The 24,104-nt window shown below is 45.2% G+C and overlaps 1 protein-coding gene across 2 annotated transcripts in view; it reads left to right on the top strand.

The window, feature by feature from the left end:
• TBXAS1 (thromboxane A synthase 1) overlaps positions 1-24,104 on the top strand; it is a 182,741-nt gene that overhangs the window by 105,189 nt on the left and 53,448 nt on the right. Inside the window, exons 6-10 of one of the 2 annotated variants that reach the window (XM_012447509.2) lie at positions 8,427-8,564; positions 9,253-9,341; positions 11,310-11,458; positions 13,134-13,264; positions 18,047-18,361. In XM_012447509.2, the coding sequence (XP_012302932.2) occupies positions 8,427-8,564; positions 9,253-9,341; positions 11,310-11,458; positions 13,134-13,264; positions 18,047-18,361 (822 nt within the window). The remainder of the gene's footprint in view (positions 1-8,426; positions 8,565-9,252; positions 9,342-11,309; positions 11,459-13,133; positions 13,265-18,046; positions 18,362-24,104) is intronic. The other variant, XM_012447508.2, reaches the window with a different exon arrangement.

Raw genomic sequence — 24,104 nt, 5'->3', positions numbered from 1 at the left:
ATAATAATGGACTGTTTAAATTCTGGTTTAAATGTTCCTTTTCCATTTGCATTTAAAAGAAAACACACTCCTGATCATGGGCACCCCATCCTGGGTTATAATTTGGCTTTCCTTTGCCAGAATTATAATGTCAGTCTGACTTGCCGCTGGTTAAATCTAAAAGAGCATCTAAATGTGCCTCAAAGCTTGGCTGTTGCTTGGCAACGCCAGCAGCCACCTCCTCATTGGGGTGACTTCTAATTGGTCACAACTCTTGACAGGAGCCACTGACTTATTAGAAATGACACTTGATTATTCACCTAGATGGCTAGACCTGATACTTAGCAGCAGGAAATTTTGCATAAAAATGAGTTGTGGATGTTTTTAATATCTGGGTAGCTTTTAGCAATGGTGTAGTGGAAGAAGGAAGTGGTAAGTTTCATTAGTGGGAATTTATTTTTCATTTATTGGTCACAAGTTTAGAGCACTTGAAGGTATTACTTTTTTTTCCTTTTTTAAAAACCAGCAATGTGTTTACACCCCCAGCAGCTGACCCTTATTTATTCAAAAAAAACCCCTCTGACATCAGCCCCAAAATATTGCCCGCAGGTCCATCAAGGGCCAAATCAGATGAAATGTTCAATTCATAAAGGTTAACAAATATTTATTAGTTCCTATTTTTAAGTAACTTATAAGGTAGAAGAGCAACAAGGTACATAAATCACTGCATTATTGCCAATCGTGGAAGGCGGAGACAGACCTTGGGTCCTGTTTTGAGTGTCAGAAAATGCTGTGGCAGGGAGGGAGCAGTGAGTAGCACTGGAATTGAGCCCTGAAGATGTTGCTGTTTTGACAGAGGGAGAAGGTGCATTGCAGGTGGAATGAGCTGCAGGAATCAAGGCGTCTGGACAGAAAAGTACAGGGTGTGTTCGGGGAATAGGGGAGTACAAATTGGCTGGAACACAGAGTACATGTAAGGGATTAGTGAGAGAGAAAACTGGAAAAGTAGGTTGAGGCACGTAGAGTTCACTGCTCTGTGCCGAGGGAGTGTTTGGTGCGCACTTCACTGAAGCTCAAGGAGCTATTAAATACTTGAAAGTGAGGGAGTGACCTGCTCAGAACTCTGTGTTAGGAAAAAGGGTTCCATTTCAGCTGTTTAGCCCCCAAGCCAGCCATTCCCCAGACCCACAGGGCAAATCTTTCTGGTGCAGATGAGGGGAACTGCTAATTGTCCAGAGGAGTTGCCTCTTCGCAGTAGCCCCAAGTAGGGGCAGGCTCCCACGGGCCATGTTAGGACATCAAGGCAGCGGTATCCACTGTGGCCCTTTTCTGACTCCTTCTTCATGTGTAGATCCACAAACCACCCAGGCTATGCACCATCAACACATGGGGATTATCTCTGTTTAGATGGACAGGGTTATGCAAAAGAGACCCTCTCCTTCCCTCTCTCTGTGTGGGAAATATGTTTTCCTTAGCACTCAGCATTGTCCAGACTTTCAGGAACTCCCTTAAAGATGGTGGGGTTTTTCTTTTCCAAGTTTACGACATCAGATCTGCATAGAATGACCTAGAAGTGAATAAACTAAGGAGCAAAGGAAATGTGGAGGCTGATTTTGGTGGGAAAGCAGCAAGCCAGGATTCAGGAGGTCTGGGGTTCTAGTTCTCATTTTAGCACAAAAATCACCAGATTCTGCCCTTTAGGTCCCTATGTATTCTGAAGTTGATGTGTCAGAGAGGTGACAAAGACTTTCTTAGGAATGGGATGTGTTGCTGAAAGTACAAGGACCAACGATCTGACACTTTCCTGCCCGGGGCTAGGAATTTGGCTGCTCTCTCCGTGGCCTCAAGCAACGGTCTCAACCTGATGCTTTGTGACCTCCTTGGAATCCTCGAATATCAGTGGAAAGGGACATAATAGCTCATGATAATCAGCCTTTCATTTAACGGTGAGGATGAGGACCCACATTCAGAGAGATACAAATGCCACACCCAAAGCAACACATAGAACCAGCAGGAGTCTCAGCTTTCTCATTCAGAGCGAGTTTTCAGCAAACCACACTGTATTCATGCTAAGAGACAGTGCCTCAGTCTGTTCGTTTCTTGGGTGCCTTCTATGTCAAGGCTCTCAAGAAAAATTTGGTCAACCAGTCATCACAAATTTATTTCTAGAAAATCAACAGAATGGGGTGCACTGTGCCCATTCCTGATATAACAAATACCAAAAACTTCATTAATCTGTGACAACATACAATAGTTACCACAAAAGAGTGATATTGAGAGTGTATTAGTTGTCTATTGCTGTGTAATAAAATTATCCCAAAACTTAGTGGCTTAAAACAAACCTTTGTTAGCTCATTGTTTCTGTGGGTCAGGAATCCTGGCATGGCTTAGCTGAGTCCCTATGGATCAAGGTCTCTTGGAGTAGTAGTCAAACTGCTGGCCTGGGCTGTAGTCTCATCCAAAGGCTTGACTGGGGGAAGATCTGCCTCTAAGCTTCATCACATGGTTATGGGCAGGATTCAATTCTTAATGGAGTCTGGAAGATGAGAATCTTGTACTGTGTCTTTCAGTCAGTGGGGATCTACAAAGGAGTCTGGAAGATGAGAATCTTGTACTGTGTCTTTCAGTCAGTGGGGATCTACAAAGGTTTCAGCAAAGCATCACTGAAATAACAAGTATTTTTGGAAGACCTGGCCAGGCATGGTGGTTCATGCCTGTAATCCCAGAACTTCAAGAGACCAAGGTGGGAGGGTGGCTTGAACCCAGGAGTTCAAGACCAACCTGGGCAACATAAGGAGACCCTATTTCTACAAAACATTTTTTAAAAAATTAGCCAGCCGTGGTTGTGTGTGTCTGTAGTCCCAGCTATTAATAGTTGAGGGCCTGAGATGGGAAGATGGCTTGAGCCCAGGAGGGCAAGGATGCAGTGAGCGATAATCACACCACTGCACTCCAGCCTCGGTGACAGAGAGAGAACCTGTCTCAAAAGAAAAGAAAAGATCCCAGGAGGCTCTTTCAGAAAACTTTCTTTAGTACACCTGGGTGTCAGACACTGTCAAAGTCCTAAGAGTGCAAAGATACTTCAGCTATGGTCTTTTTTCTCAAGAAGCAAGATGACAACCATATTCCAGGTGACAGGTAGCAACACCTGAACTAGGAGGTGACTAAGGAGATAAAGATGAAGTAACAGGTGCAAGAAAAGCAGCAATGTTAACATGATCAGGCAAGAACAGACGGCTCTAATGGGAGTTGTCCCTGAGGAACAAGAAAAGAGGAGAGAATGATTCCAGTAATCCAAACCAGCCTGCGAGGATGGAACCCTCCAGAGGACAGCTACCACGTTTGCACCACTCCCTGACTTCTTTGCCAAGTGTTTTACATATTTTGTTTGTAATCTTTGTCACAACTTTGCAAGGGAGGTATCATTTCCATTTTTGCAGATGAAGAACTAGACTCAGTGAGATTAGGCAACATACCCAAGGTCACACAGCTATGAAGTGCGGGGGGAGGAAACCTACTAATTTGTAGCACCTTTGAGTATTTGCTGTGCTTGGGGCAAGTATTCTCCAACAAGGTCAGAATCTTACACTCAAGGAAGGAAACTCAGTGGTGAGATTCTGGGGGTCACCAAAAAGCAGAGGAGAAGAAGACCTTTGAGCAGAAGCTCTCAGCCCTTCTTGGTCATTACTCTCTTTCTCCACTCCTTAGGCCCTTCCTCCTTTTAGAATTCACTCTGTTGCCCTCTGTCTGCACCTTGACTCCAAATTTCGCAGACACAGTTGGTAGAAAATCTGTTAAAAAAAAAAAAAAACAAAACTGGTGCCCATCAGTGACAGACTGGATAAAGAAAATGTGGTACATATACACCACGGAATACTATGCAGCCATAAAAAGGAACTAGATTGTGTCCTTTGCAGGAACATGGATGGATCTGGAAGCCATTGTCCTCAGCAAACTAACACAGGAACAGAAAACCAAACACCACATGTTCTCACATACAAGTGGGAGCTGAACAATGAGATCACATGAACACAGGGTGGGGAACACACACTGGGGCCTGTCAGGGGTGGAGTAGGGGGAGGGAGAGCATCAGGATAAATAGCTAATACGTGTGGGGCTTAACACCTAGGTGATGGGTTGATAGGTGCAGCAAACAGCATGGCACACATTTACCTATGTAAGGAACCTGCATGTCCTGCACATGTATCCCAGAACTTAAAATAAAATATTTAAAAACTGGGTACTTTAATTATATCATAATCTCCAGGTTATGCAGAACCTTTCTTCCTTGGGGAATTTCCTTTCCAGGCTGGGGATGGTGATTTCCCCTGAATGGTTACCACTGGTTACCAGAGAGCTGCTCAGCCTCACACTCAGCATCACCTCTAATAGGGACAACCAATGTGAGAGGTGAGAGGAACAAAATGGGAAACTTTCTCCCCTAGTTTGGCTGCTGAACTGTTAGCCCTGTGTTAGTCAGCTTGGGCTGTCACAACCAAATACCATTGAGTGGGTGACTTAAACAACCCATATATTTTTTTAAAGACAGTCTTGCTCTGTTGCCCATACCGGAGTGCAGTGGCATGATCTCGGCTCACTGCAATCTCCACCTCCCAGGTTCAAGCAATTCTTCTGCCTCAGACTCCCAAGTAGCTGGGATTACAGGCACCTGCCACCAGGTGGGGTTTTTGTATTTTTAGTAGAGATCGGGTTTCACCATGTTGGCCAGGCTGGTCTTGAACTCCTGACCTCAAGTGATCCACCTGCCTTGGCCTCCCAAAGTGCTGGGATTACAGGCATGAGCCACTGTGCCCATCCCAGACATGTATTTTCCCACAGTTTTGGAGTCTGGATACCAGCGTTGTTGGTTTCCAGTGAGGCCTTTCTGATTTGTAGGTAGCCACCATCTTGCTGTGTGCTCATAAGACCTGTTCTTTGTGCATGAGAGAGATAGACAGGGAGAGAGAGAGAATAAGCACAAGTGCTCTTGTGTCTCTTCTTATAAGGACACCAATGCTGTTGGATCAGGGCCCCATCCTTGTGACTTTATTTAACCTAAATTACTTCCTTAGAAGCCCCATCTCCAAATACAGCTCCACTGGGAGTTGGGGCTTCAATGTATGAATTTCAAAGTGACCCAAACATTCAGTCTGTAAGAATACCAATAAATCACTTTTGTTTTGTTTCCTTTTCTTTTTTGTAATAAGTCACTTTTTAAAAACCTAATAACATTAATATTTTATCTGATTATAAGTGTAATACATGTGCATTGTGAAAAATTTGGAATAAAACAAAAATAAAAATCATTCATTATCCCGTGAAGAAGATGAAATGTAACAAACAAATGAGTCTTTTAGTAAGATCTGAGTGATAATAGCATTGTGTATTCATCTGTGTGTGTGTGCGCACATGCCACGTTTGCCTGCTTGTTCAGAAATCTAGGAGAACTGCAGGGTTTGTGGATTGTATAAAGATTATGCAAGCCCATCAAAGAGAGCTTTTGTTTGTATGCAACTCATGTAAAAGTAAATATTCCATAACTGCTGTGTAAAATGCAAAGAAGAAAACCTGAAATGATGGCTATTGGCCAACACACAGATTATGCTCCGCTGTCTTATAATATTTTCTCTGCATTGCTTTTTAAAACATTTTTCATATTACATGCCCCATCTCATATCACATTAACCCAAATAAAAATGTCATTATCCATTCAGTTCAACAGACAGCAGGCAGAGTATAGCAGAAAATTACAGTCACGCCAGGCAGCAACAAAGGATTCTAGTCAAAAGCACGTAAAAGACCTGATGGTGGGCAGCTGGCCTGAGCTCCCTTTTGCACTGTCCAGGAATATGTTTGGATTCAGAATGAGGGACCCTTCTTTATACACAGGGCATGCATCTGAAGAGTTGTGTGTAAATCACATTTTATGTTGCATCTCTTTTGTTCTGTTAAGAAAGCTTCAAGCTTGATATCTAAAGAGACTTTCTTTCAAACAGTGTGTGTCTGCATATATATATATATGCACACACACATATATATATCATGCTACTATTCCTCCGAAATAAATCTAAAAGGAAATTTGTTAAACTAGGGTTCACTTGTACCGCTGAACTTATTAAGATAATTGAAGGAAGATAGCCAGTAAAGCTAGTCATACTAGTCATAAAAATGTGGCTTAAACTCTAGTGACTTCTCCAACATTAAGGGTAGCCTGAGACTTCTTGGAAGTTGGGGCCCAGAGGCCATTTTAAGTGACCCATTTATATGCCCTTTTGTACTGATGGATTATTAAATGGATGATTTGTGATAATTTTAAAAAGCATGCAGTAGTCATCAAGCATCAACACAAAGATACTAAGAATAAATCAAGATAGTCATACTTATTTTTCTTTTTTGAGTTGACTTCCAGGTAAGTAGATGAGGTAAATCACATTTCTGTTGCTGCAAATCATTTGACAGTCTTCCCCAGCTGACTCATCAGTAAAGTGGTGCCTGGCTGAGTATTTACTTAGGTTCAGGTACAGGTAGGCCAAGAGCCAAAAACAGTGATGATGCATGATTCTATGGCTACCTAAAATAGCTGTCCAGTGGAAGGCCACACCAGCAGCACCTGGGCCTGTCTACAGACCGATGAACCGAAGGAAGGCTTAGAAGGCACACTTACTAAATTTCGCATAGAACGAAGAAAGAATAGCCAGTATTGCGAGTGACAGGATTTTTTTTTTTTTTTTTTTTTTTTTTTTTTGACAGAGTCTCTGTCACCCAGGCTGGAATGCAGTGGTTCAATCTTGGCTTACTGCAACCTCCACCTCCCAGGATCAATCGATTCTCCTGCCTTAGCCTCCTGAGTAGCTGGGATTACAGGCTCCTGCCACCACGCCCAGCTAATTTTTATATTTTTAGTAGAGATGGGTTTCACTCTGCTGGCCAGGCTGGTTTCAAACTCCTGACCTCAAGTGATCCACCTGCCTTGGCCTCCCAAAGTGCTGGGATTACAGACATGAGCCACCACTCCTGGCCAAGTGATGGGATTTTAATGAGCGAGTGCATCTCTTGCTCTCCCACAGTGTTCAAACACCCCAGCACTCTAAGCCCTGTGGCTTTATGAACAGCAAATCCATTTTCCCAAAATGGCCCTCCCTCCATGAGCCTTGGCAACAGGGGACTCATGGGTCTCAGATTCTCTATCATCTCCCCACTTGGGTGTGTTACGCTCTGAACGTCTGCTCCTTGAGCTGTTGTTCAGCTGTCCATAGTGCTGTCCAGGCTACTGTCCTTTCCTTGGTTACTGCCTCCACATGGCAGCCTTCATGGAGTCAATTCAGCTCTGATCTACAGAACCCCCTCACCCTCAATCTACAGGATCCACTCCTTCAGCAGAGGAGTTGGGCCCCCGGTGACACAATTCTTTCCTTACATCCAGAGCATGTGGATCTGACTCGGAGGAAGCTGCAGAGGGGAGGGGTCCCATAAAATTGCATGTCCTCCCAACATCCCGCCAATGGCTGCCCAGCTGCCCACTCTACCAGATGTCTTCAGCCATCAGAATATTCCAGAGAAGTTAAGAGATCGTTCTGCTCAGAACACATAGCAGAGCAGCAACTAAAGCCTTTCTGATGAATGAGCCCTAAAAAAATCAAAATAGCAATTGTCCATGGTTATCCTTCATGGAAAAAGAATGCGGTTTTCATTAACCTGAACCTCAAATATTTGCCTGCATTGTCTTCTAAAAAAAGTCAATGTAAACCCAGTGTTGCAATTGACATATAGGGTACAGATCTCAGGAAGTGATTCATTTACCATATACCATCCATACCTGAAATAGTGTGATCCACTTATGAGGCCACCTTTAGGAGTGACCCTGATAAAGAAGAGACCAGTAAGGCAGGAGAGGCATGTGCAAGCCATGTGGTTCAGCCCCTGTGGAACAGATGGGGAACAGTTGTCTACAAGAAGATGGGGAGCAGATAGGCACTTGTGGTCTGAGTGTTGGGTGCACTGTCACAAAGAAGAGAAGAGAGATGAAACCAGCAAAAGATTGTTAGGTGAAGTCGGATTTTGCCTCAGTACAGTAACATACCTTTTGACAAGTAGATTAACTTTATAACTTTTCCCAGTGCCTCAAGACTTTAAAAGGAAAGAGTGGGTATTACATAATCAATACAGTTCAATTATTTGTCCATTCACTTACCGAATAATTACTATGTGCCAGATGCTGTTCTAGGTGCTGGAATTATAAGAATGAAAAAAAAAAAAAAACCAGACTAAAATCTCCCTGACCTCGAGAACTCAATATTCTCGAGTCAAAATCACAAAATCTAAACATAGGTTACATTTTATGTCTTTTGTGAGGAATGCTCAGAACGATGTATTAGAGCACGTTGCTTTAGCTATGATGCTATTCTAGAATGGGCACCGAATAAAATAATTCTGCTCGATATTTTCAGCTTGGCCTTTTAATCATGCAAAAGAGAATAAAAGGTCACATGGGTGCCCAGCAGGCTCCACAAAGAATTCTACCCACCCATTTGTTGAAGCTGAGTGGTATCTATGTGAATCTTCATTATACCATTCTACCTTTCTGTGTAGGTTAGAAATTTTCTATCATAAAAGTAATTTCCTATTAAAAAAAAGAAACCCAACAATTACTCTGTGTGGGCATAGGAGGCATCTTGAACTCAAGGGTTTCCCAGTATTTGAAAGCTCAGTGGCTTAAGCACGAATGAATAACCATCCATCAGAAATGCTCTATAAATAATTTATGTGTTAAATAAGAAGTTGAAATGAATGACCTTAGGTTCCTTTGGATACTGAGATTCAATATTGTAGTGAAAGATCTAAAATACAATTGGAACAAACAAGCATAGACTTGGCTTAATTCCAGAGATAGTGCATATGGATTGGGCTCTACTTACTCACTAATGCTAACCAAATGTCATGAAACTGAGTACTGATTCTCAGGTTTGTCTAAGCACTTAATGATCATTTTCATAATTATTTCACTGTATTCACTGTAAATCTGTTCTTCTTTTTTGTTTCCAAAGATAAAAAATGCTTGAGCTAAAATAGATGTTTAAAGCTATTGTATTTTGTGAATATGAATATTTTATGAATATTTTAGGATCTTCCTCTTGAATCTTAGCCGTGTGAAAAACATCTTCCAAACAGTGTTCATTTTCCCAGAAAGCACCACATATAACCTCTTCATCTGCAACCAATTTAGGTGTACTCCCGGCATGGTGCCCTAATTACACCTTTGTTATCCATTATCAGATGGCTCCCCTCATCAGCCAAGCCTGTGACCTTCTCCTGGCTCATTTAAAACGCTATGGAGATTCTGGGGACGCATTCGACATCCAGAGGTAAGGCTGCTGCATTACAGATGAGAAATCGCATTTTTTGAATCACTGCTTCTTGTAACTGTCCATAATTGCTGGACAATTACCTTGGGACTAGCAAACTGTGGAAACACTAGAAGCTCATAAAAGCATGGATGGACTAATAAGAAGAAAAGAAACCCACTTCACATGGGAAAGAAATGTGAGCACAGCTGGGGGACCTGTGGCCTGTTGAATCTGTGGATGGATCCACCCTCTGACCTCCACAGAACCAGGCACAAGCAGGACAGGCCTGGGAGGCACAGGGCCCAGGGGGAAGAAGGTTCAGGCATTTTCATGTCAAGAAAAATTGTGCTGCACCTCAGCCCAGAAGCCATGACTTAATGGTGGACACCAAATTTAAATAACTGATTATCTGGCTTTTCATCATTTTATAACTAAAAGGTTTTTATTAAAAAAAAAAACATACCTTTAGTCTAAGCTTGTCCAACCCACAGCCTGTGGGCCACAAGCAGCCTAGAGCAATGTTAATGCGGTCCAACACAAATTTGTAAACTTTCTTAAAACATTGTGAGTTTTTTTGCGATTTTCCTTTTCTCATCAGCTATCATTAGTGTTACTGTATTTTATGTGTGGCCCAGGACAATTCTCCTTCTTCCATTGTGGCCCAGGCAAGCCAAGAGACTGGCCACCTTTGCTTTAGTCATTTTATGCCAAATCATGGCTTACAGCAGATAAAAAATAAAGTGGGATGGTGAATCAGCCAGAAATGGACTCATTATTATCATTGCTAATAAAATAATAACATAATCATCACCAACACTGGTATTGCACCAGTTTGCACAGTCTTTTCATCCACATTTTCTGTGATTATTATAGGATGCGTGAGTTGCCTAAAAATAAGGTGGCCTCATCAGCGATAAAAGCAAAGTAAATAGCCCTTAAGACCCTTAAGTCTTCAACCGTCAAGATCAGATGAAATCAGTCAGTAGTCTCATTCTTGTTTTCACTCTACCAGGGAAATGTGCAATCAATTGTAGAAATGTTTTCAATAAAAGCATTCAGAATTGAAAAAGTCATCTGGAAATGTCATGTATTCCTTCATGAACTTACGTACAAGAGGAGTTAAGTGTGTGCCTACATTGAGAACAAAAATAGGCCTTTTAATTATAAAAAGATATTAATAGCCCAGTTTTTAGCTTTTTGGAAAAGAATTTAATCTAACTACTCCTATAAGATAACAAAAAGGAATAATTCGAGTTTAAAATGGCCTTTTGGGGAACAGTTTTCCTATAGCCTAAGAGGTTAAATTTTCTGGAGCTCCTGGTAGACACGTTTCCTTCTGTTTGTTTCTAAAGTGCAGTGTGTGTTTTCAGTAATAATATACAGATGTTCGTGAAGCCTGCCTTAAAGTTTGTCCTGTATTTATTTGAGTGTGAAGAGCTCTTGCTTTTTGTTTGTTGCTGTTAAGAAAACTATAAAATCATTAAGAGGAAGAGGGAGACAAAGTTAATAAAACTAGATAATTAGGTTGTTAATCCATCAATGACAATTTGATGTCTATCAATTAATCATTAAATTCTGACCTGAGCTGGACTGTGCAGAGCTTTGGGTAAAGCATTTAGGCATTGGGTCACCTGTCTGCTCTCCTTCCCAGAGAGGAAAATGTAAAGTGTCCTTCTCAGTACTTGGCTGTGTTCTGGTTGACCACGGCTGCCTGAAGCCCAAAGGTGGAAGAGGCGGTGCCCTCCTTCTCTCCCGGGTCTTTGTTTAGACGAGCTGGCTGCCAGGTCTTCGTGTCTCCTCTCGCGCTCTGCTGTTGCTGCTCAGAGTGTCCCCTCTCCCTCCACCTCACCACAGATCTGCAGAAGCTCCTCTGCTGCGCACATCTGCAGGGCGAGGCGAGCCAGTGTAGGCAGATCCTCTGGAGGGGGCATCGCGAGTAGCCCCTGCTAGAGTCCTTTCAAATCCCTGTGTTCCCATCTGCTGTAGGTGCTACTGCTGTTACACCACAGATGTGGTTGCCAGCCTCGCCTTCGGCACCCCGGTGGACTCCCAGCAGACCCCTGAGGATCCCTTTGTGAAACACTGCAAGCGTTTCTTCGAATTCTGCATCCCTAGACCTATCCTGGTTTTACTCTGTAAGTGCGGCTGCAGCCCAGGGAGGTGCAATGACCCTAGTAAATTGGACAGACCCCATGACATCTGGGGCGGCTTTTGGGGCTCTGCCTCTGCCACTGGGAAAGGGACTTGGGGTGTTCTCCTGCAGAGGCTTTGTCTTATGGAGCCACCAGTTTCCTCTTGTCACCCGCCTAGGGCCACTTATTACCAATGCTGTATGTAACCCTGGCATTGGCAATAAGTGGCCCCACCTCCGTGGTGAGAACAGTGGGGACACACCGTGTTAGGCACTGGGTGTGCACTGCCTCGCTTAGTCCTGGTAATCACCCCATGAGAAAAATATTCTTGTCCCCATTTCTCAGGTGACAAAACAGACCAAGAAAGGCTGAGCGGAGACCGGAACCCAAAGCCTTTCATTTCCTAGGGCATATTTCTTTCCTCCACCAAAATCCTCTCCAAAAGACCTCTCCACTTGAAGCCCAGCACATAGAAATCCTGTGTGGTGGATAAGTAGTTGGTTACCCATTGCTACAGGGACCAGTCTCTTCATTTTATTTTAATTGTAGATGTGAGGTTTTGCCCTCTGGTCAATTCTAGTATCTTCTTGCTTTTATGGGAGCATTGACGTGTTATGATTGTTACTGATTATTGCCATGATTTCTAGCCATTCTGCTGGGCTGGCAAATTCCATTCATTCCTTGACCAGTTTCATTCCCATTTCTGAGCCAATGTCCGTGGGAGCCTCTGTTGCCCCCACCAACTCTGCCCTGAAATCATGGGCAGAGCCACTGAGTGTCTAGCAGTCTCTTCCTTCACCCTTTCCGCCACTCCTGGAGGCTGCCTAGGCTGTGCCTGCCCCTTGTGCCTCGACCACGGCCCAGGCCCATGGGGCAGGTGGCTCTGTTGCGCCATCCCTTCTACTCCTCCTCTCTGCCTCTGCAGGGCCCTCTTGCTGCCGTGTCATGTTGGTTCGAGCTCTGGCTCTTGAAAATGGGCCCGTGCATTCTGAAAGCGCGTGTGTCTGGAGCTGTTCTCCCCAGCCCAGTTCCTGTAGAGCCCAATGCAGGGTGCACCCACATGGAAACCAAGAAGGTGAACCCAGCCAGCACCCCTCTCCAGGGGAGGCGAAGCATCCCTGATGCTGGCAGCCCAGTCCCCAACACATGGCAGCAAGGGCCCATGTTGTACGTGGGGCCTGGCAAAGGAAGCACCCACAGCAGCAGCTCCTGGGAGCAATTCAGGAGGTCACTGGGGACAGTTATCCAGAAGCAAAAAAATTCAAATGACTAGAAAGTTTGTAAAAAGTAAATCAGCTTCTACCACTTGCTAAGGCTTGAAACAGCCTGTAATCCTTTTCTTTCTTGATGAAGTACAAAGACCTTGGGTTCTCATCCCCAGGACCTGAAACATTAATTTATAAGGATGAGCTTGACCTCTAGAGGGCCAGATGGAAGTGCAGACTCAATTAATTGCACAGATGTTTATTGAGTGCTTACTATGTGCCAGGAATGTTGAGGAGTACCGAGAGGGAGCAAGACATCACCCCTGCTCTTAGAAGCAGAAGTGCAGCGGGGAGGGCAGAACTCCAAACAATTCTGATTCCAGGCCTGTGTTTGCTTCCTGGGAACAGGCGTCTAATGGCCCTGGTTTATTATCACCCCCTTCTCAATGCCACTTCTGTTTTTCTCTTTCAAGTATCATTTCCATCCATAATGGTCCCACTGGCCCGGATTTTGCCCAATAAGAACCGAGATGAACTGAATGGCTTTTTTAACAAACTCATTAGGAATGTGATTGCCTTGCGGGACCAGCAAGCTGCCGAAGAGGTAACGTATTTTAATAGGACACAGCCTTGAAATGGAATGGAGCCGTCTCCGGCATCACTGTCTCTGTTCTTCCTCTTCCCTCCCAATGCCGCACATCACGCCATGCTGTCCTTCAGCAGTCCACCACTTACGGCTTCCAGGGACAGTGGAGAGAACAGAGGAAGGTTGAGGAAGGTCAGGCAAGAAAGGGAGGGTGGGAGGCAGAGAGGAGAAGCCTAGAGCAATGTGCACGTCCTCTGACACGGACGGGTAGAATTAAAGCCGCCCCCAAAACTCACTCTCTAGTGCCAGCATCACCCCAAGCACAGGTGAGAGCAGCCCAGAAGAATTTTCTAGGTAAATGTGCCCACATGCAATTTTCATGAGCATATTCTTTATATTGAAAACCCAGCAAGATGGAGTTTTCCAGCATGAACAGCATGCTTATTAGACAGTTCGGCAGCTGTCAGTCAACCCCGCACTCCCACTCAGCATGGAGGATGTTGCTACAAAATTCGTGGTTGAGAGCCCGCTGGACTCCTTAGCATGATTCCTGTGAGACCCAGCATGTTCTTTCCTCCTTGTGGATCTGCACGATGCTTGGCACATAGTAGGAATCGAGTAAATATTTGTTGATTGAACCTGGCTAAAAATAGAGGAGTTTTCTGTGGGAAGAAAGGTCATTTCAATACTGGATATGAGTATGCATGTGTAAATCTGTGCTTTAAGGGCCTTGTGGCATTAAAGAAAGTTACTAAAAAGGAAAAACAGGGCTGAAATGGCTTTTCCTTAGCTGACCCGCGCAAGATGCAAGTTTAAAAGGGTTGTTTCAAAGACTGGGTGGGTAGCTCAGAGGAATTGGCGAGGTCCAATTGTTAAGGCATTGGCCTGGAACGAAATCAGGGGTCAATTAGTGGCTTGATACACTGAGCCGCCTTGGGCAGCGACCGTGTCCTGTGCAGCTTCACACCCTGAGAACTGTGCAGCAAATGTATCTAGATCCAGAAGGTGTGGGAAGGTATATGCAAGCTCACAGCCCCTCAGCCCACACCACTGTGAACTCAGCTCACATACCCTTGGAGGTGTGGGATGAAGGCAGCTAACTGGTATCCCTGGCCCAGCTCTGAGGCCTAAAAGGACAGAACGTTCTGATCCAGGTTCATGCTTCTCAGCAGAGTGAGGATGCAGCCAGAAGGAGGAGGGATAAAGAAAGAACCATTTTTGGCTGGGCATGGTGGCTCACACCCATAATCCTAGCACCTTGGGAGGCTGAGGTGGGTAGATCACCTGAGGTCAGGAGTTCGAGACCAACCTGACAAACATGGAGAAACCCCATCTCTACTAAAAATAGAAAATTAGCCTGGCGTGGTGGTGCATGCCTCTGATCCCAGCTACTTGGGAGGCTGAGGCAGGAGAATCGCTTGAACCTGGGAGGCAGAGGTTTCAGTGAACCGAGATCGTGCCATTGCACTCCAGCCTTGGCAACAAGAGCGAAACTGCTTCTCAAAAAAGAACCATTTTCAACCCTCAGTATTGCTCCGAAGGGCCACCCTTTGAGAGCGTTGTCACATACACACACACACACACACACACACACACACACACACACTCCCCTAGCCTGGCTGTGGAATCAGGCTAAAAATTTTAAAACTGTTGCACTGAATGACTTACTAAGAGGTGAGAGGTTATTAAAGATCCAATTACTGGGATTGCCTAGAGCTTTTCCTTTTATAAACTCTAGTGCTATTTGTTTCAAATAATGAGTTGATCTGAGAAAAACCTCCCAACCACAAATCCAGGACGGCCATGTCAAGACAGAGCTATACGGTTACTAAGAAAACTTGCTTTAAAACCATCTAAAGTCTGTATACATTCCATCAAGCAGATGTGTGTTTGCGCAGTGAAAATGCGGCACAGATGTTAAAAGGTAAATATTTTTCTAAGCTCTAGCCGATGGGTGGATTAGACACCTACATCTATCAGGGTGCGTATTTTTCTTGGATAGGACCATAAACCAGCACCATTTCAATCCTCAATGGGCAGTGTTCAGATAGCCTCCCTGATGCAGTGTGAATAAAAGAAACCCATCCACACTAATGTTCCTCTCCAGCGCACAGGCCCTAGAGAGTGGCCTTTCCTCTGGCCTCTGTAGCTGGAAGTTAAGACAGATTTCTGCAAGACTCTGACGGCCCTTTAGCAGCCTGTCTGGGCTGGAATAAGAGGAAAGGATGCTGGCTGCAGTTTTGCCCATAGAAAAATGCCTGGAGTAAGCCAGGCGCAGTGGCTCATGCCTGTAATCCCAGCACTTTGGGAGGCTGAGGCAGGTGGATCACTAAGTCAGAAATTTGAAACCAGCCTGACCAACATGGAGAAACCCTCTCTCTACTAAAAATACAAAAATTAGTCAGGTATGATGGCTTATGCCTGTAATCTCAGCTACTCGGGAGGCTGAGGCAGGACAATTGTTTAAACCTAGGAGGCGAAGGTTGCAGTGAGCTGAGATCGCGCCACTGCACTCCGGCCTGGAAACAGAGCAAGACTCCCTTTCAAAAAAAAAAAAAAAATACCCGTTGTAGACGTGGCTGTGCCCTCCTTCCCATCATTACCCCTACACCACCTCAGCAAAACCATAGCCAAGCCTCAGGGACCAGAATGACGGTATCACACCCTGAGGAGTTTCAGAGGGACTGGCTGAGAGGTCTGGGCATGCTCTGGGGTCCTGTGCTGGTGTCCCAGAGCTGAGGGAGCAGAGGATGCTCACTTCCCCTGTGTGCCATCTTGCCCGACCCTGCCCCAGCTCTGCTCCATGGGAGCAGGGCCAGCAGTGGGACCACACCAGCCGCCCAGATGTTGACCAAGCAGCAGGATGGAAGCTGGGGAAAGCCAACCCTTGAGGATGCCATTTGAAAATCAGAATGAGCAGGGCCTGGGTGGAATGAGGCCAGCAACTACCCCCGATCCTTCACCATTTTCTCAGCTATGACAACCCAGCAGGCTGATGGGAAGCTGAGGACTTGCTTCCTTAGCCTCAAGGTCTGTGGCGCCCATAGCCTTCACCTTGAGCACTGCTAGGATCCCAGTAGGCACTGTCCAAAATCACAAGGCTGGGGTGCAGTAGAACTGCAAAGGCGTCAGCATCCAAGACTCCTGCTCTAAATAGCATGCACTTGTCATCAAACTCAACACACCCTTCCTCCAATGCACATACTGCATTATGTTTTTATCTGTTGAATCATGGATTGCACACCTCACATGCGCTCAGCACAAAACTAGGCATGGTGTTGAGGGTGGAGTCCCGCCCTGGAGTTGCTTATAATCTTACAGAGGAGAAAAAACAACCACACGTGAAACGACAACTCTTAAAAGATGGAATCAGACGCTTAGGTGTGTGGCATAGTTTATGAATGCAATTGAAATTCAGAAGCCAATGAATTGAGAAAATGCTGCCACTAGCACAGTGCTGTGAATGAAATTCTAATATTTTCCTGTTGGTGGTTCTGATACTCTCCTTTTGCCATTTTAGTCCCATAAACTTCAGAAAACAGAAATGTGCCAGTTATCCTTCATGACATCAAAGAGCATTTCAAAGAAGGATATTCTAGGAATAGGCTCTGTTAACACAGAAGCAGTTTAGAAACACTCCTATTGTTACAATTAGTAGTAATGAAAATATAAAGAATATGCAAATGACTGATAAAGAGGGTGGGGGAAGAAAGCTCTACTTAAATGGGGGCAGGGGATTACGGAGAAAAAGAGGGAAGCAATGTGAAGATCTGATATGAAGGCTAGCGGATATAGAAGGCAAAGCCTAGAGACTTTGAAGACAGGTGTCATCAAACTAGTCCCCTCCCCTCACCTCCACCTTTGTTAACTTTCTACCATGTGAGAAAAACTTGTGGCTGCCCATCCAAGCCCTACGTTGCACATTAGTGAGCAGTACAGCACATGCTTGGTTTTCAATCTATATGATGTTTTCATTGTTTTATTGTTCGAAAACTAACCACAAACCAACAGTACAAAAATGTATAAAGTACAAAATAAAAGCCCCCCTTCTGATGTTCCTACCTCCTCCAGCTCATTGTAAACTGTCGCGTGGGGACGTTGCTAAAAATTCTCTATGCATAGACAGATATACATGATCATATATATAGTACATTTGCTGTTTTTGCAGAAATGAGAGCCACTGTGCATACTGTTCCATGACCTGCTTTGGTTTTAATTTTTTTATTTTTATTTTAAGACAGAGTCTTGCTATGTCACCCAGGCTGGAGTGCAGTGGTACAATAGCTCACTGCAACCTCCACCTCCCGGGTTCAAGCTCTTCTCTTGCCTCAGCCTCCCAGGTAGGTAGGACTACAGGCATGCGCCAACATGCCTAGCTAATTTTGTGTGTGTTCATTTTTAGTAGAGATGGGGTTTCACTATGTTGGCGAGGCTGGTCTTGAACTCCTGACTTGTGATCCTCTCGCCTCGGCCTCCCAAAGTGTTGCTTTGTTTTACTTAACAAAGTGGCTCAATGACTTTCAAATCAGCCCGGATAGAATGGCCTCTGCCTTGCTCAGGGCAGCATCCTACACTGCTCTTCACTGCCCCAGAATCTGCCTGACCAGTGCTATACTGAGGGACATTCAGGTGGCTTCCAGGTTCTCACCATCCCAGATAACAGCAGTGAGGAACCTTGGTTCATACTGAGCATTTCAAAAGCTACACCTCTGTATCTTCCTCCTTTGTTCTCCAAGAAGCCTCACTCTTAATGACTGACTGCAAGGCCAAAATGTGCATTTTTCTGCTTGTGTCCCTTAGAGGCGGAGAGACTTCCTCCAAATGGTCCTGGATGCCCGACATTCTGCAAGTCCCGTGGACGTGCAAGACTTTGACATTGTCAGAGACATCTTCTCCTTTACCGAGTGCAAGCCGAACCCTTCCTGGCAACACCAGCCCAGAGCCATGGCCAGGCCTTTGACTGTGGATGAGATTGTGGGCCAGGCCTTCATCTTCCTCATCGCTGGCTATGAAATCATCACCAACACACTTTCTTTTGCCACCTACCTACTGGCCACCCACCCCGACTGCCAAGAGAAGCTTCTGAGAGAAGTGGACCTTTTTAAGAAGAAACATGTGAGTACAAATTGGGTCTAGTTGCCCAGGGGATATGCATAGGACAATTGATTTTGTGTTTGTGGAAGTGAAACTTATTTTTAATAACTTGCTAATATCACATTATAAACTTATAAGATGAAATAGGGTCATGGTTCAGCTTCTCCCGCTCTCCGGGTTAGCAAGTGAAATGGAATGTTGAGAACAACCACCACAACAGAAAGACACATTGTGTGTGCACCTTCACTGTCTGGGGTAGACCATGAAGCCAGGCCTGGCTCGAGGAAGCTACAGAGGTCCAGGAAAGAGTCAGGCCCAAAGGGCAGGGATTGGGAAGGAGTTATGGCTTCCCGATGTCTGACTTGAAGCTGCTACACAGAAGGAGGCAGATGTGAGCCAGAAAAAAGAGCCACGCTGGAGGCCAGGCACTGTGGCTCACGCCTGTAATCCCAGCACTTTGAGAGGCTGAGGTGGGCGGATCACAAGGTCAAGAGATCGAGACCATCCTGGCCAACATGGTGAAACCCCATCTCTACTAAAAATACAAAAATTAGCCCAGCGTGGTGGCATATGCCTCTAGTCCCAGCTACTCGGGAGGCTGAGGCCGAAGGATCACTTGAACCGAGAGGCGGAGGTTGCAGTGAGCCGAGACTGCACCACTGCGCTCCAGCCTGGCAACAGAGCAAGACTCCATTTCAGGCAAAAGAAAAAAAAAAGAGAGAGAGAGCCAAGCCGGAAGGCAGGAGGGGACGAAAGGACAGGCCAAGCTGGAGCCAAACTGAAGACCAGGAGCTGAGGAGGAGGCTCACAAATGGAATAAGGGAAGATAGGGCCCATCAGCGCCCAGGCCAAATTCTGGGCATTTCTTCTAGATGAGGCCCCCTTGGTCACTTGTAGCGGATATAATGAGGGTGCTGAGCAAGGCTACTTTATCACCTCACTTTTTCCTCTGGATGCTTGTATGTGTATAACTTTGACTCATGAGCTGTTAAAGAGATTCATTTTAAAAATCTCTGCTCTCAAAGGAAAACCACCACGATGGAATCCTTGCTATGACATTCTGATATAATTGCTATTACATTCACAGTTTTGGAAGGTGGTCTATTCTGTTACTGGAACCGTTAAAAAAAGTTTCAATTAACCAAAGACTACTTCCCAGGAAATTCTGCTTCTTTATCCTACTGGGGAAGTAAAGGCAAAGTTAGTGTCTCTTCTTCACAGCAGTTTTACAATATTTGAAAACTGCATTCACTGTGTTACTAATTAGTTGTCTCAACTTTAGGCTCAACATGAGCTTATGGTCAACTGCAGGTTCTAAGTAGTTATGACAGCTGCCAACCTGGGCCTTTCCAAACGCTGCTTATACAATTGATTTACTGAGCCTAGACACAAGAGTTTCTATTTATCCTTATTACTGTTCAAGTCAGTCAAAATAATTTTGAATCTTGATTCTGCCATCTGTTATATTAGCAATTCCTCCAGCCTCGTGTCATCTGAGACTTACTAAGCATGTCTCCTATTTCATCCAAGTCATTGATTAAAATGTTGAACAGGACAGGACTTCACTCCAGATTGACATTGATCCATTAATCAATATTCTTTGGGCGTGGAATCTCAATAAGCCGTGAATCCAAATAACCCTGCCACCCATCTTATTCTGTTTTATACGTAGTGCTGTGTCTATTTGTTCTTAAATTGAGGAAAGGGGAGAGGGAGGGACCAAAGGTGACTGGGCTGCATTAATGCAAAGGAAGTGAAAGCAGCTGGAGGAAGGCAGTCTGTTAGGATGCACTCAGTTGCAGATAACGGAACCCCAACCCAACTGATTTAAGCAAAACAAAAACAATAAGTAAAAACAAGCAAAAAGACTCATAAACGTGTATTTCTGAGTACATTTAATTGAGCAGCTCAGGAATAGACATGTCTCCAGGCAAATCTTTGTCTAGGTCTCAAACTGGTGCACAGGCCCATTTCTCTCTCCCCGGTTCTTGGCTGTTCTCTCTTATATTGGCCCCATCCTCCATCATGGCCTCTGTTCAAAGCCCCAAGAAGCCTGTCAAGATTGTCTGGGACTACACACTTCCTTGCTGGTAACCAATGGAGAAGAGAGGGTCTGCAGCCTAAATTTCCCAGCCAGAGTCATGAAGGTCACTCTGACGGGAATGCTTAGGTCACTGCCCATTCTAGAACCAACTCTTGCAGCAAAGGGAATGGAGACCTTGATAGGGTTACACCAATCAGACTCCATCTAAGTCAATCACGCTCAAGTCATATGACTGAAAACCTGGGAAGGTGACGTCTCAAAGGAAGCTTAGCATGCTATACCAGGAAGGCATTAGAGGGAAGCTCAGCACTCTGGTCTCGGTAAACCAGAAAGCACATCAAATTAAGGACTCGAAGCATCTAAAGAGTGCCCAGCAGTGTAGCAGATATGGCAGAGGCTAGGAGATGGGGCAGAAGCTCTAAGAGACAGAAATTATGACCTTCACCTTGCAGGAATTTAATTGCCAATTGAGAAACAATGTCTATGAAACAGTATCTCCTTTCCAACCACAGACCTGCAGGGCAATAGAAGGCAGCAGATAATCAGGTCTAGAATGTGTGGTGTCACTTAGAGAATCACGGGGCCATAGGAGTCTGTCCCACTAGCTATAACCATAGTCACATCCGGTTATGTTAATCTGCCAGGAGGACACAGCAAGTGTTTCCATTCAAAGGCCCTCATGCATACATGCGTTACCTCTGGCACAGCCTTACCTGGCCATGACCTCATGGAGGGTGTTGTCTCACCAAACCCTGGCCTCCTTCAATCCCCCAGCCAGGGCTTCTCCTCCCAGAGGACCACCTATTGGGCCGAGTGAGGTGGCTCACATCTATAATCCCAGCACTTTGGGAGGCTGAGGTCGGTGGATCACCTGAGGTCAGGAGTTCGAGACCAGCCTGACCAACATAGTGAAACCCCATCTCTACTAAAAACACAAAGTTAGCTGGATGTGGTGGCTGTAATCCCAGCTACTTGGGAGGCTGAGGCAGGAGAATTGCTTGAACTCGGGAGGCAGAGGCTGCCGTGAGCAAAGAGCACACCATTGCACTCCAACCTGGGCAATAAGAGCAAAACTTGGACACACACACACACACACAAAAAGGACCTCATGTAATTATGGGGCTGTACAGAAAATGTTGCAAGGCACTGAGACCCCTCGGACAAACAAATAGATTATGGCAGGTCAAATTTTTCAAAGTTTCATGTGCATAAAACCATATGGGAAGACTGCTTAGAATGCATGTTCCACAGTCCTGACCTCAGTGGTTCTGATTCCATAAGTCTGGGCCGGGGCCCAGGAACCTACATTTTATTTTATTTTATTTTTATTTTTTTGAGATTTTTTTTTTTTTTTGAGTTTCACTCTATTGTCCAGGCTGGAGTGCAGCAGTGCAATTCTGGCTTACAGCAACCTCCGCCTCCTGAGGAACCACATTTTAAATAAATGTTTCCAGTGATTCTGATGCAGGTGGTCCCTAGTTCCACCTTAAGACAGCCTTAGGCTCTCATGGGCTCAGATCCCTCTTCCAAGAAAAAAAGCAGGAGGCAAAGCTCTCCTAAGCCAGGCAAGCCCCCCAAGGTGATTTTCTTTCTGTATGTAACAGCTGGGGGTAACAGTCTCTGAAAAATGGGAATATCTATAGCTGTCTTTTTTAAAACATACATTTTGGTAGTCACAATAACGTTGCTTTGCACACCCACTCAATGAATATTGGTAGGTTTTCTTTTTTCTTTCCTTTCTTTCCTTCTTTTATTTTTTTAATTTTTTTTATTTTTTTTTTTTTTTACTATAATCAGAGCTCTGTTAATATGGGCCATCTGTCAGGACATGGAAATGCAGATTAGATGTTCACACATTAGATATTTTCCTGAAAATATTCCTGAAAATTTGCATGTAAAGTATGACTTGTTATAATTTTCCTGCTGGTTTCCATTCAACAAATATTTCTTGAGTGCCAGTTAATGCCAGACTCTGGGGCTCCAGCCCTATGCACGAGGGTGTTCTGGTCTAGCTCTTTTGTGACATCCTGTAGAGCATCCCCAGGCCTCATTAGATGGCCTTCCCTTGTATTTGTCAATGAGATTGCTTAATTTGAGGTCTAGAGTTTCTTCTCCCTGAGCCATTTCTTTCATAGCAATGCACCGTGAGAATCTGACAAGAGCTACATCCCTCCCTCCAAGAAAGAGAACAGATATGTGTGTGGCATCAGTTCAGACTCTTCTATGGACAGTGATAGAAAATCCAGTCCGGATTGGCTCAGGAAGCTTACTGACCCCTATAACTGAAAACTCCAGAGGGCAGAGCTGCCTTCAGGTATGGCTTGATGCACGGGCTCAACCCCTGTCCCTGGTACCCAGGTTGTTCCCTCTCCCCATCTTGCAGCTCCAGTAGCTCTTGGCATACTCCCTTCTCAGGCAGATCTCCCATAGGGGTTTCAAGACAGCTGTGTAACTAGTGTTTTGAACAGTCTGAACTCAGTGAAGTACCAACTTGAAATCACTCGGTGGTTTTTTTTCATGTATTTCCTTTAAATGTGCTCTGATGAATCTCCTTTTCCTGTCCATGATGATACCTTGTATAGATCTTAATGATTTCTGGTCATTTCTGGGCCCATTAAAAAGTCCAGGCCAGTCTGGTCCAGATGAAAACTCCAGTCTCAAATCCAGTCAGTGCTCTTCTGTTCTCTTAGCTCAGGCCAACCCGTGGCCTGAGGATGCCGTCCTGGAGAGGAGTGGCCTGTTTTTCCCTTCATTCTACTCCTCCCCCACCCCTGTTGGGCCCCTTTCTCCTCCAGGGGTGGGGCCTGTGAACAGATCCCCAAATCCTGCCTACCTGGGGCTGCCCTCAGTGCCTCCCACAAGAGGCTTCTGATGTGGGGCAGTTGCAAGATGTATTCAGAGGACTCCCAAGTCTGATGTCCTCACTGCAAGTGAGTTACATCCAAGTCTGATGTAACTCCCTGCCAGGGAGACCGGCTTCAGGGGCCACCACCAGCTCCTGCCCCAAGGCAGCTAGGTGGAGAATCTTGAGCAGGTTACCAGCTAGATGGCTCCAGCTTCCATGCCTTCCCCAGTATCCATCCAGACCATGGGAAACACACCACAGGGCCATACCTACAGTGGCCAACTTCTGCCTGCCCCTTCCTCCCTCCGCCCTACAGTGTCCCTCCAAGTACTTTTCCTTTGCTCAAATAGGCAGAGAGGGCACATCAGCAATTCTGCTGCATGAGCAGATGGCCGAGGAGAATGCCCCACCTTTGTGAGTGACTCTGTTGAAGACCCCTGTCCTTGGCTTAGGACTAGGGAGGACCTTCTTCCCTAGGCCAATGACTCCTTGCTCTAAGTTTTTCTTAAATGCCTCTAATGTCTTTATAAGCAGAGGATGGGGGTAGGAGAGAGCAGGTTCAAGTTCAACGAGAAGAAGCAAGAGTCTCTTTCCTGGAAGTATCAGCAAAAGCCTCACAGCATCTCAGTGACCTCAAGAGAGTCATGCACCCACCCCTCAACCAATCCCTGGACCCCAAAGGAATATGATGCCCTGATTGGCTTAGACCTGGGTCATGTGCCCCACCCCTGGAGTTAGTGTCTAAGTGAGGCCTTAACCAAACCACTGATATCTCGAGTGGAGGAGAGGTGGATCCCCAAGTCCCTGTTACTAGAAGTGAGGTAAATAGCTTCTGGGTAGCCGGGAAACAATGCGTCTGCCCACCCGTGTACATA

Source organism: Aotus nancymaae, unplaced genomic scaffold, assembly GCF_030222135.1.
Source record: "Aotus nancymaae isolate 86718 unplaced genomic scaffold, 86718_ANA_hifiasm-v0.15.2.pri h1tg000002l, whole genome shotgun sequence".
Classification (NCBI taxonomy): domain Eukaryota; kingdom Metazoa; phylum Chordata; class Mammalia; order Primates; family Aotidae; genus Aotus; species Aotus nancymaae.
This window is presented reverse-complemented; position numbering and strand designations above follow the sequence as displayed.